Raw genomic sequence first — 11289 nt, 5'->3', positions numbered from 1 at the left:
GTACGACAAGGCACGGGGAGTTACTCTGCGTGCCACAGCCCTGGCTTTTGAGAGATCTTCCATTTCCCTATCGGGGGAGGAGCAGTGCCCTTACAGAACAGCCTGGGTTATGCAACCCGGGAAGATCCCTATTTTACAAAATCCATTCACCACGAGTTCTCGTATTACCGTTGTATTACAGCTACCGTGACACTGCGGGTATTTCCTATCGCAGGCCCGACCAAGTGCTGTGATACGGCAGACACCCGACAGCTTCACGGGCTGTGGGTACTGGGCATCCGAGTGAATGCCAGGGAGGGCAGCACCACAGGAACCGCTACTCCTCGCACTAACATGCAGACAAGTACAGATAAGGATTATTTTAATAGGAAAAGGCACGCGCTGTGATCTTCTCCAACTCACTCCTGATTTCAGGGAATTGTCTTTCTTCTTCAGATAACTTTGCATCTCCCCACCAACGCAAGCATCAAAGCCACGAGGCTGCATCGGAGGCACAGCGTGTAATTGCTCAATGTCAGCAGCGCGAGGCTCTGCATAGCACTCTCCTTTAACGTAGCGTGGTGCGTGGGGCTCTCGTTGCATCATTACCGCATTATTTTTAGATAACTGTCAGTGAATGTCAGAATGCGGGTCGATAAGCTATTAGATTTATAGGCAGAGCTAGCCATGCTTGTAGCAATAAAATGTAAAAGCATTCGACAATTTCCTGGAGAAATTTGACCATGGGGATTGGGGGCTAGAATGCAGTTGCTAGTACTCCCAAAACTGTTTAGGGAAAATAATACTGAACCACTAGGATACGTTACTGAAGTCAAATCGCTGCTGTTGACTGATCGGTAGGGTCAATACCGTGCACGTTCAGTTTGAACAGCTGCTTACAGACTTCAATGCGAACATCTTGCAGAAAACGTCTCCCTTTTAAGTTTAATATTTTGACGTGCAGAATGTCCTCACCTACCCCAGGATCCAAGCGCATCTGCAGGAGCTGTGAGTGAGCAGCCTGCCAGCCCGCCGTAACATCTGGACCAGATTGTTGAGTTTTATATAAAGATTAGTGGCATAAATCACAAAATGAGTAGAACCTTTTTAATTACCTGAGAACACTCATTTCTGTTCTCTTTTGTGCTATGCCTTACTAACCAGCAGCTTTGCTCACATGTTATGTGCAGCATTTCCACATAGGAAATGTGCAACTTTTGCCAGGAGAGAAGTAATGAGGGAAAATGGCGGCCAACATCACAGCAGAAGGACTCCCCAAAATCCAAGCGCATTGGCAGCATACGCCTAAAGCCAGCTTCGTCTGTCTGTCCTCTCTGACCAAAGCGGAAGATCTCCAAGGCACAAGCGTGGGACTGTTGTCTAAGCAATGCCTGCTGCCATTCGAAAGGCCTCGGGATATCCAAGATGCTGCGCGAGCCCAGCAGATGTGACACTCCACCGACAGCAGAGTCGTGCCCTTCTGGAGTGGCAGCTGGAAGCCGGGCAGGATGCCTTCGGGCGCTGAAATGTCACTACATGCCCGTGTTTTGCCAAATACATCCAATTCCAAATGTCTCTTACTAAGCTCACTACTGACTGGGACTGAGGCTGGGAAATAATACAGGAATTCACATAATAATTACAGCACCTGTTTTTTGTGCTTTGTTTCGGATTTTTCTGTATCCTTAAAAATAAACCTCTGCAAGCTCTCGTAACTCATTTGGTAGCCTAAATCTAACGTATGTTTGCAAAATTTATTATTGAGCTAAGGTTCCATTTCTCCAGTCAGGCAGACACGAATTAATATGCAAGAATAAAATACCAACATTGTCACTATTTTCTAGTCATTGCTGTTGCATCTCATGATTCCTGTGTTGTCTCTGCATGATAAACGTGTTAGTGGCTTATTACTCATTCATTGCCAACGACAGTGAATATTCGGTTGATGATGCCAAACAACTATCGAAAACAAAAATTATCTATCAGTTCCTAGTCAGCCGGGTTGTAAACTAAATGTCACGTTAACGTCTCAGCTTCCAGATGCTTCCTAAGTGACTATCTGAAGCTTCATCTTTTAACTCTATTATTTCTCCAAAGAGTATTTATTGTTTTATTCATTCTTTGATCAGTATCAGATGCAATTTCCATGGACCTGATAAGGATAACTTACAGGCAGCAGCTCTCAGGTGCCTGAAGACTCTCTCTGCAGACCACGCTCCAGCAGTTACCGACTTAGGCTGAGAACTTTTAAAAGCATGTACCGAATGTGGATAATTTGCATTATTCACAATGGAGAAGAAGATAGCCAAATCTGTTAGGTATACAATTGATATTAAAGCTGTAATTTTTTATCAGGTTGCTACATAAGGCTATGTAAAATGATCTAGTTTCTACTTCAAAAACATCATGGCAGTGGAATAGACCGGGAAAACAGTATATCAGATCCTGTGTGATAACCATCAGTTAATACAACACTCACATCCACCACAGCATATCACTGTATACTTTATCTCTACATCATCATTTCTTATATCAAAGGATTTTGCCCAGCAAGGCTGTGCTCCAAATCAAAATTGCTCTTCATAGATTTCATTAACGTGATTAAAGCTTGGCCCATTCCGCCTATAAACAGCATTTCTCTACTCTCCAGTTTTTACATTCAGCTGCTTATCTTAATCAGAGAATTTCTTAGTGCTTTAGTTATATATTACCTACCTGTAAGGAAATTTTAATATTGCTAATCTATGGGTGTAACACTACTACATACTATTAAATGGCTGATGGAACAGCTTTTAATCTGCTTTATTTACATATATAATTTTCTATACTTGGTAGTTAGCTAAGTTTGTAATGTACTCTGAAGATGATAAGTGTTATAGAAGATAAGCATTATCTTATTCTTATGGGAAGTAAATCCACGTATCTCTAAAGTGTTTTAAGTTAATTAAGTGCCACTTCACAAGAGGGATAGTAAGACCACGCAAAAGGCTGTGTTTCAGTATCTGCCTCCATGCCCATATGCAACCCCCACAAAGTTAATTTCCTAATTGGATAAGCAGACGAGAGCACAATCTGTGTGCATGGAGGCTGCTGGCATGCACTTGTTCATATCTCAGCATGTGCAAATAATTCTGTGTGCAAAAGCACAGATGCAAGCTTGTTTAAAAAAATGAACATAGGCTTATTTAACTGACACGGAATTTGAAGTTCTTCTTCAACTTTTAACATTTGCTACAGCAGCAGTCTACTTTGTGGACTTCTTGAGTGCACGGGGAAAATAAAAAGAAAACTCTGATCACCCATTTTCTGGCCAGCTCCACTCCAGCACTTCTTCATTGCTGGCCACTCTAGCAACGCCAGTGATGTTTTTCAGCAATTTGCAAATACCTTTTATTCCTTCTGATCTTGTACATCATCTCTTGTGAGTTTAAAAAGTAAAAATTAAATGACAAGTTTCAGGTGAGTCAGCAGTGTCCTTTCAGAGCGCTCTCTGTCTTACTAATATTTAGCACAAAGTAAAGAACTTTGATATTGAAATTTGTTTTTTTCCACTCTCCTCCGAAAGATACCACATCATTCCTGTCTAACTGACTTCAAGGCAGCTGATTGCTCGCTAGGTTTAGCTCTTGCTGTGCACCAGCCAAAAAGCACTGGACGGGGACTTCGCAGCCTGCACACTCCTTGGAGGCTTTAACCCACAACCCGGAGCTCTGCTGAACAGGCTCAAGTAGCCATGCAGATGTTTACCCCAGCACACCAGGGAGGTGGCTAAATAACTGCCTCAGATAGCCCGTGAGCAGCAGAACTAATTTACTGGTATTTGCTCAGGGTGCTTAGCAATGGCAGACGTGGGTGATGGCTTCCCCACAGGCAAAACTGGGGTTTATTTGGAGAACTCCCCCCTGCGATTCTTATTCTCCTACAGGCAGCACTACTCAATGACTGCACTGTTCCTACATTGACTTCAAGAGCATCTGGCAAGCAGGGTTCGGATTGCCCACTTTAGTGTAGGATCAGACCCAGAGGGACAGGGACAAGACAGAAAAAAAAAAAAAACACCACGAACTAACACACAAAATCATATCCTTGTGCCTGGCATGAACATTCATCAGCGCAGCCCTGGCACTCTGCACACTTAAGAGAAACTGCTTATGGGCCCTACGCATCCCACCAGCATCTTGGCGGGCGACACCCAACCTCCTAACGCACCTCCTACCTTGGGCAGGCGTTGCCAAAGGCACGCAGCAGCCTTATCCTCTCTGTCTCAGAGTGAACACATCCTGCATTGCTGCGAACATTTCCCTTTTGCACACCCAGGCTGGGATCAAGCTCACCCTCAAGAGGATGAAGGGAAGTGGAGCAGAGAAGTGCAAAAGCTCAAGGAAGAAGAAACAGCCAAACAAAGCCAGCTGGGCAATTCCCCCACGGCTCTTGCTTGCAGGAGGGAAGACGAGCGGCTACTCACCGTGCAACACATCCCATCAAGAAGGATCTCATAGTGAGAAAAATCTTTGTAAGCTGTCTCTTCAGGTAAGCTGTAGCTTTCCTCAAATCACGTCACTCATCATATATGCCACTGATCTCAGGACACAGCAATTTGGTGTTAAGAAGTTTGACCTGCCTTTGTGGTTTCAGGATCCTACAAACACATTTCTCGAATTCCTCCTGGTCATAAGTGGGATTCAGCAATAGCCCCAAAGGGGCAAGGTAGGTAAATCAAAGAACCTTACCCCAGCACTTCTCAGGGGGCGTACGGTTGCAGCAGATACTGACTGCACTCTTCTGAGTCTTTATTCCAGCTCCTCCCTAGCTAACTAGTTTGCCTTTTACATAGGCACAGAGGTCCCCTCTTTGTGAACAAGGACCCAAACTGAATGTTCATTTGTGCGAATCTCCATGAAGTTGGAGGTAATCTGGACCACAATTTTCACTTATGTAAATGCCACCATTAAAAAAAAAAAAAAAAAAAAAAACAACGTTTGAATCAAAAAGACAAGTTGTGGTTAATACCCAGAATAAAATGCACACGTTCCTTTCAGACCTTCATTAGCTTTCTGTTAACATCTGCTCAACAAGAAAATTCCATCCACAGAATGACTACAGAAATTAAAAATCCTCTGAATTCTGAGATAAGCGTGTGCCCAAACAAAAACCTCCATTTCAATAGACTATTCAAAGGTCACCCACATACTTCTTTGTGACTGTGGGAGCCATCTGATGAGAGATGAGCAAAGAACAACAGAAAATCAAGAGGCAAAAAACACAAGACTTGTGCAATGAACTAAGGAGCAATAATAAATTTTTAAAAAGAACAAAGCACGCGTATAGTTTTCAATCAGGTTTAGGCCAAAAAAAGTGAAAAGACAAATTTGCACAGGTCTAAGTCTTCTCACAGATTCTGTACGAATGACTCCAAGGCAAAAACTAAGCAAGGGCAACATTTGATGCAATTAATCGCCAATCCCCAGCCCAGTTCAGTATTCCTACAGTGCTCTTTTCCTCCAGCATCTGAAACAAGCATCCCGTGGTTGTGCAATGACAAAGCCACCTAACTGCAGCCAGCAAACACTACAAGACCAGCAAGATGCATCACCTGGAAAATGAGACGTCACTGCGGGCTGCAGATCAGGTCACGTTTGGGACAGCTGTTTGTGCACAAAGAGCATCTACTCTGAGGAGTAAGATCCATCCTGGTGCTGTTTCCAGAATGGCAATGCAGAGGAACATCATTCAAAAGGAATGATTGTGTAAAATCACTCCTTTACCAGACCAGAGGCATATAGTGTTGTTTAGCTTGCTTTTATAGCCAGCACAGAAATAAACAGGCGCACATATAAAATGAGGGTTGCCATACCAGAGAGAGCTGTTCTTTCTGATATGTTTTATACCACGATTCAGAAAACTAAAAACAGAGCAATGGCATGATCAGATTGCTCATTTGATCTTTACAGAATTGCAGCCTTTAAAAAAATTCACTTTTTTAAAGATGGCTTCAGCTCGCACTGAAATCCAGCCAAGTCCTGTAACACAGACAAAAATCCATAGCTGATTCCACCCAAACTGTGTTTCAGTTTCTCTCTTTGGCCGAACATTTCCCAACGCTCCCTGAGCTGCAGGCTTCCCTTGTGCTATGCTACAGGATACTAAAACATTTCATACATGCTAAACCACAGGTCAGACTGAAAACTAAAGACAACTTCAAGCACCAGAACAAATTCTCTCGGTGGACGCGTTGTGTAGGGAACTTGTCGAAGAGCATATGGCGGGCTTTGTTTGGCACTTGTCACCAGCATGCTACTTTCCTATCCTAAAAAGAGAAAAAATGAAATGAGCTCATATCTGCGCACTTCACACAGACACTAAGATTTCAGCTTTAACTATTCGACAAGCACCCAGGAGAAGACCGAGCTCCGATGGGGGCTCAGCAAACTCCTGGCAGGGAAGCTGGTCCAGCTGCTCCGCATCCTCCATCCCACTGACTGTCTCAGCACACCTGGCTGTGGCTGCATCCTTTCGGAGCTGGGGGTGCTGACGGGGTTCACACAGCCCTCCCGCATCATGCTCTGAACCCGTGCCTTGCTGAAGCACAACACAGACATCTCAGGGAACAGAGCACATGGTACTTTCTCTAAAAATCACACGTACCAAATATACACTTGGCCCAAAGTTACGTAACTGCTACACCAGAGCTATTTTTCAGCCGGACTCATCAGCAATGCCATAAATCACCCCAGCACGCAGAGGCCAGGCAAGACATTGTATTTATGTGCTCAGCTTCCTGCCTGTCCTAAGAAAACATTTGTGATACGGGCAATGCATCTGCCACCTTTCTGCCTCCCCTGTTCTCCAGGTGCACAGCTGCTCCGCAGCACTAAGCAGCCTCCCGCCGACACGGCACATCCAGAGCTGCCCTCGCGCACCAGCTAGCTCTAAAAGCATCCCTCAGAGCACATCAGAGCGGGGACCCTCCTGTTTACCTCCACAGAAGAGCACTAGCTTATGATTTCAGCTCTCCCTCTGAATTTGGGGGCTGGTAGATGGCATCATGATTATAGGTCCAATACCACAGTCCCAGCATGTGGTCTCCTATCTTGAACTGCAGCTATCGCCCCTTTTTAGGTAAAGTGGCTAAACCTTCCTGGAAACTTCTGCCCTGAGCAGTATCCACCAGCACTGAGTTTCAGTTTCCTTGTACATGACGCACACTTCTCCACCTTATCCCTTGTCGTTCTTTCATTTCACCTTGTTTGTCACCCTACAGTGCTGCCTCAACATCTTGTGATGCTAGCTGTTCTCACGGACAGGACAGGCATTGCATGCAAGTGCATAAAGTAACAGTATAAATAACACTTTCCTGCTCCGCTGAGTGCTTCTCCTTTCATACAGCGCCTTCAGCAAAGCACAGATGCTGACCAAGACAACTATCAGACACCAGGAAGAGTACGCTGCATTCCCCCACCTGCCTCACATCCTCGGTGCTGAAGCGCAAGCAGCAGTAGCTCCGATCCAGCACAGAGACACGATGCACGCCGGCTTTCAGCTGAACGCAGCACGGAATCATGCATTAGCTTCATATTCAAAAGTCAGGGAGGGAATCGCACTGCCACTGCCAAAAACACTAACTCTGCTAATTCTGCAATACAAAAGCTGGTAGTCGTTTAGAGCTACAGAGATGCGAAGGAAGAAGTGGAAGACTTGATTGAGATCACATTCCCAGTTGTGAATCTATGGGGAACAGTTTTTAAAAAAATTAGCTTCCACAGTCAGTGTTTTAATTAGATAGCTCACCTAGATTTCTTACGTCTTTACAGCATGTTTCTCTATCCCACGCGGCATCTTTAAAACTCCCTTTCTACATTTCACAACTACTGAACCTGGTGAGATTTTAATAGAAATCCCTTCGCTACACTATAAAGAGAAGCAGTACTTGAGGTTTTAATTAGCAGCTGTCAAGGCTAAGCCATAGGAAATACTGAATTGTTTGCTTAACTTATTACAGAAAGTGCAATTTGCTTTCTGACCTTCAGCACTCCAACAACGTAATGTGCTTTAGCCATTTAAAAGATCCGTCCAAAAAGGACAGCTCGGCAGTGGTTAAAGCCATTCCCTCAATCAATATAAGCCGTGCTGCTCCAACCCTTTATTTGGCCACTGAACACCCTTCTCATTTGATGTAGAAATCATGACACTGTAATTTCCTGGCCAGTACTACAAACCTGAAAGCCGGCATTATGTTATTATGCTTTCCTCCCATCCTGTGCAAGGTACTCTGAGCCTTTAACACGAACAGAACTTGGAAATCAGATTGCGAATCAATTCAGTCAGCTGAAGCTCCGTGTTCACGATAACATGGGAAAGGGCACAGTTCTAGCACGAAAACTTCAAGAAATCGTCACGCTCGCTCTCTGCCTCAGCTCACGCTCCCATCCGTGCCCAAAAGGCATTAAAAGCAGACGCACTCCTACCATTGAGCTGCCTGTAGACTATGTCTTCCAGGAGGGAGAGCCTCTTCAGCACCGCATCCTGGATGGAGCCGATGCCGTGGGCTGTCAAGTTGACCACTTCTGCCCTGGGATGGACGTCGTGGAAAGAGTCGCCGCTCTTGGCCGTGATGGGTCTGCACTTGGCCAGGAAGAGGACGAAGCCAGCCACCGCGATCAGGTTTAACACCAGCAGGACTTTGACTCTCCGCAAAGAAGCCATCAAACTTCCCGAGGGGCACCTCCAGCCGCCGCGCTGCCAGCAGGCGCTAGGGGAGCGGGGCGGCAGGTGCCGGCCGCGGCGCGCACATCGCTCGGCTCCGGCACGGCTCCGGCACCGGCACCGCGCTGCGGGGAGCTGCGGGGAGCTGCGGGGCGGCCGCCGAGGCTGTGCCGAGCCCGCCCCGGGGCTACGGCCGCCCGGGGGAGGCGCCGCCCGCCCCGCTCCGCCGTAACTTCATGCCCGGCGCAGGGCGCCCTGCGGCAGCGCCGCGCCCGCCTCCGCCGGCGGCGCGGTGCGGGGTGGGGGCATGGCCCTCGTGGCCCCTCGCGGCTCCTCCCGCTCCCTCCTCGCTCCCGCACGGCTCCTCCCGGCCCCTCTCGGGCCCTCCCCGGCCGCAGCCGCCGCCTCCCGGCCGCAGCGCGGCGGGGCGGGGAGCGGGGAGCTGGGGGCGGTCGCGGAGCGGCCCCCGCCCCTCTCAGCGCACGCTCGGGGGAGAGGCTCCGGGCCGGGCCTGGCGGCGGGGCCGGCCGGAGGGGTCGGTGTGCGCGTACCCCCTCACACCAGCCCCTCGGGCTCCCCCCGGCCTGCCCCGAGCCGTAACGCCCCGGCTGGCTGGGATGTGCAGGGGCTGCTCGGAAAGTTTCCGTGCCGGGGGGGTTCAGGCGCCCCCGGCCCGACGCGGGGTCCCTGCCCCAGCTTGGCTCTGCGGCTTCCCGCGATGGACGCTGTGTGTCCCACATGGATGGAGGCTGTCCGCACACAAACGTTTAATCACGAGCTGCAGACCGTCCTGCTTTCCCCTCTCTCCCCAAACGTTCTGCATCAAGCACCGAGGTGGTCAGCTCCGATCACCTGCGCTCCCAGGTTTACATTGCTGTAACGCTAAATACCACAAACAGGAATTCAAGTCCAACATTTCAGTGCCAGAATACTGAAAGTTCTCATCCGAGAGGGCGCCTACGAACAGAACAGCTGCAGTAAGCCTCTCTCTTTAGAGCTTTATCAGTTTGCCACAGTCAGCCCTGCTTTTCAGAACGATGACATGAAAATGGATTAGAAGCTCAAACACTGACTCATTGGATCATACAAGGCACCTTCTCGAGGTGCAAGAATATCCCCTCTCACCTTCAAGCCATAATTAAAAAAGGGGAAAAAATGCCATGGAAACAAACCTAAAATTGCTTTAAAGGACTGGGAGTTTAAACTTAGTACTTACTGTATGTGCAACCCTTTATGGTTTCTACCTTAAGATCCAGGATGCTGCTACAATCCCAAAGAAAAGGGAGTCAGGCACATTTCCTGTAGACAGATGTTGAAATAAGGCAGTCGGTCAGTCATCCACGCTCCCATTTACAGGGCTTTCACCTGAGAGGGTAAAGAGGGTAAAACTGTGAATGATTTTAAAGATATGAAGCTTCCTCTACCTCAGATATTCCTGAAAACGGTGAAAGCTTTTTGCTGGCACTGAGGGGAAGCTTACCATTACACCTGCAGGTTTGGGGGTTGTCTGGGGTGTTTTGGCACATGGTAAGCATAAGAGTTCTGTCTCCAGAGCTGTCTACTGATACTTTTTTTTCCTCTATCAATAATAGCAATGTAAAAAATGCACAAAAACAAAAAACAACTTTGCAGAGTTGTTTACCAAAAAGCAAGGCCACATAGCCTCTAGACTGTCAGGAGGCAGAAATATTGAGAAATAAAACAGAAATAGGACACAGAATATTCAGAAATAAACAGAAAACTACCTGCTGCTTATTTTAAAGCAGTATTGGATGTAGAGACCATTCCTGCAAGTCCTTCATTACACGGTGCTCCCACTGAATTAAGCGTTGTTGCATTACAAAGGAACAGCAAGATCTATTTTAATTATAAAACACTGGTTGTAAAAAAAAAAAATAGATTTAAGAAATTTTGACACATGGCTGTTATATAATATAACCCTAATGGGAAGAAAAGAAAAAACTCCCCCCAAAAAATAAAAATGACAAATAAAGACCACCCCATGCAACTGAAACAAAACAAAAAAAAAATTAACTCTTACCTTGCTAAAATCCTTGCAGCTCAAGTCCAAAGAACCCAGGCTGGTATTATTAAAGGGTTTGTAAAGCTGCTTGACTAAAGCAATAACCTTCCCATTTTCACATTTGATTTCTAGACTGCCCCCCTTGGACAATTCAATCTGCAAGCACAGACTGAATTTGAGAGTTTCAGTCAGCTCCTTGCTAAAGGAGGAGAGCATTTTTTTACCATCCCCCTTCTGAAAGGAGCAGAAGTAAGTCCCCAGACAAAGCAGGGATGGAAGAAGAAAGCCACAACCCACCTTATGGTGGGCCTGTGGACAGCACGTGGTCGCCATGAAGACAACGTGCCAGGACAAAATAAATACATCCAAAAACCTGCACGAAAAATAAATTGAAGTTATATATTGTTTGGGAAACAGCATGAGCTGTAAATAAATCAAGAATACCCACATTCAACAGCTCCACTCATATCCAGGATGATTTTTAAAAACTTTCCCAGGTATCTGTTATTGTTGCTGCTTTTCTTTATATAAAAGGCAGAACTAAACAGTACAGACTTTGAAGCTGCGTTAGCTGACAAACAGCC

At 46.6% G+C, this 11289-nt stretch overlaps 1 protein-coding gene and 1 long non-coding RNA gene across 3 annotated transcripts in view; one reads left to right on the top strand and one right to left on the bottom strand.

The window, feature by feature from the left end:
* LOC308180682 overlaps window positions 1-5007 on the top strand; it is a 51402-nt gene extending 46395 nt beyond the window's left edge. The window contains exon 2 of the long non-coding RNA XR_013941124.1: window positions 964-5007. This is a non-coding gene — a long non-coding RNA (uncharacterized lncRNA). The remainder of the gene's footprint in view (window positions 1-963) is intronic.
* The window catches only part of GALNT17 (polypeptide N-acetylgalactosaminyltransferase 17), a 208435-nt gene extending 199338 nt beyond the window's left edge, over window positions 1-9097 (bottom strand). The window contains exon 1 of one of the 2 annotated variants that reach the window (XM_080562705.1): window positions 8445-9097. In XM_080562705.1, the coding sequence (XP_080418831.1) occupies window positions 8445-8682 (238 nt within the window). In that variant the 5' untranslated portion in view covers window positions 8683-9097. The remainder of the gene's footprint in view (window positions 1-8444) is intronic. The other variant, XM_080562704.1, reaches the window with a different exon arrangement.
* Between the last annotated feature and the right edge of the window lie 2192 nt (window positions 9098-11289).

Source organism: Anser brachyrhynchus (genome assembly GCF_964034855.1).
Source record: "Anser brachyrhynchus genome assembly, chromosome: 20".
NCBI lineage: Eukaryota > Metazoa > Chordata > Aves > Anseriformes > Anatidae > Anser > Anser brachyrhynchus.
Note: the sequence above shows the minus strand (reverse complement) of the source record. Positions and strands in the feature narration are given on the sequence as shown.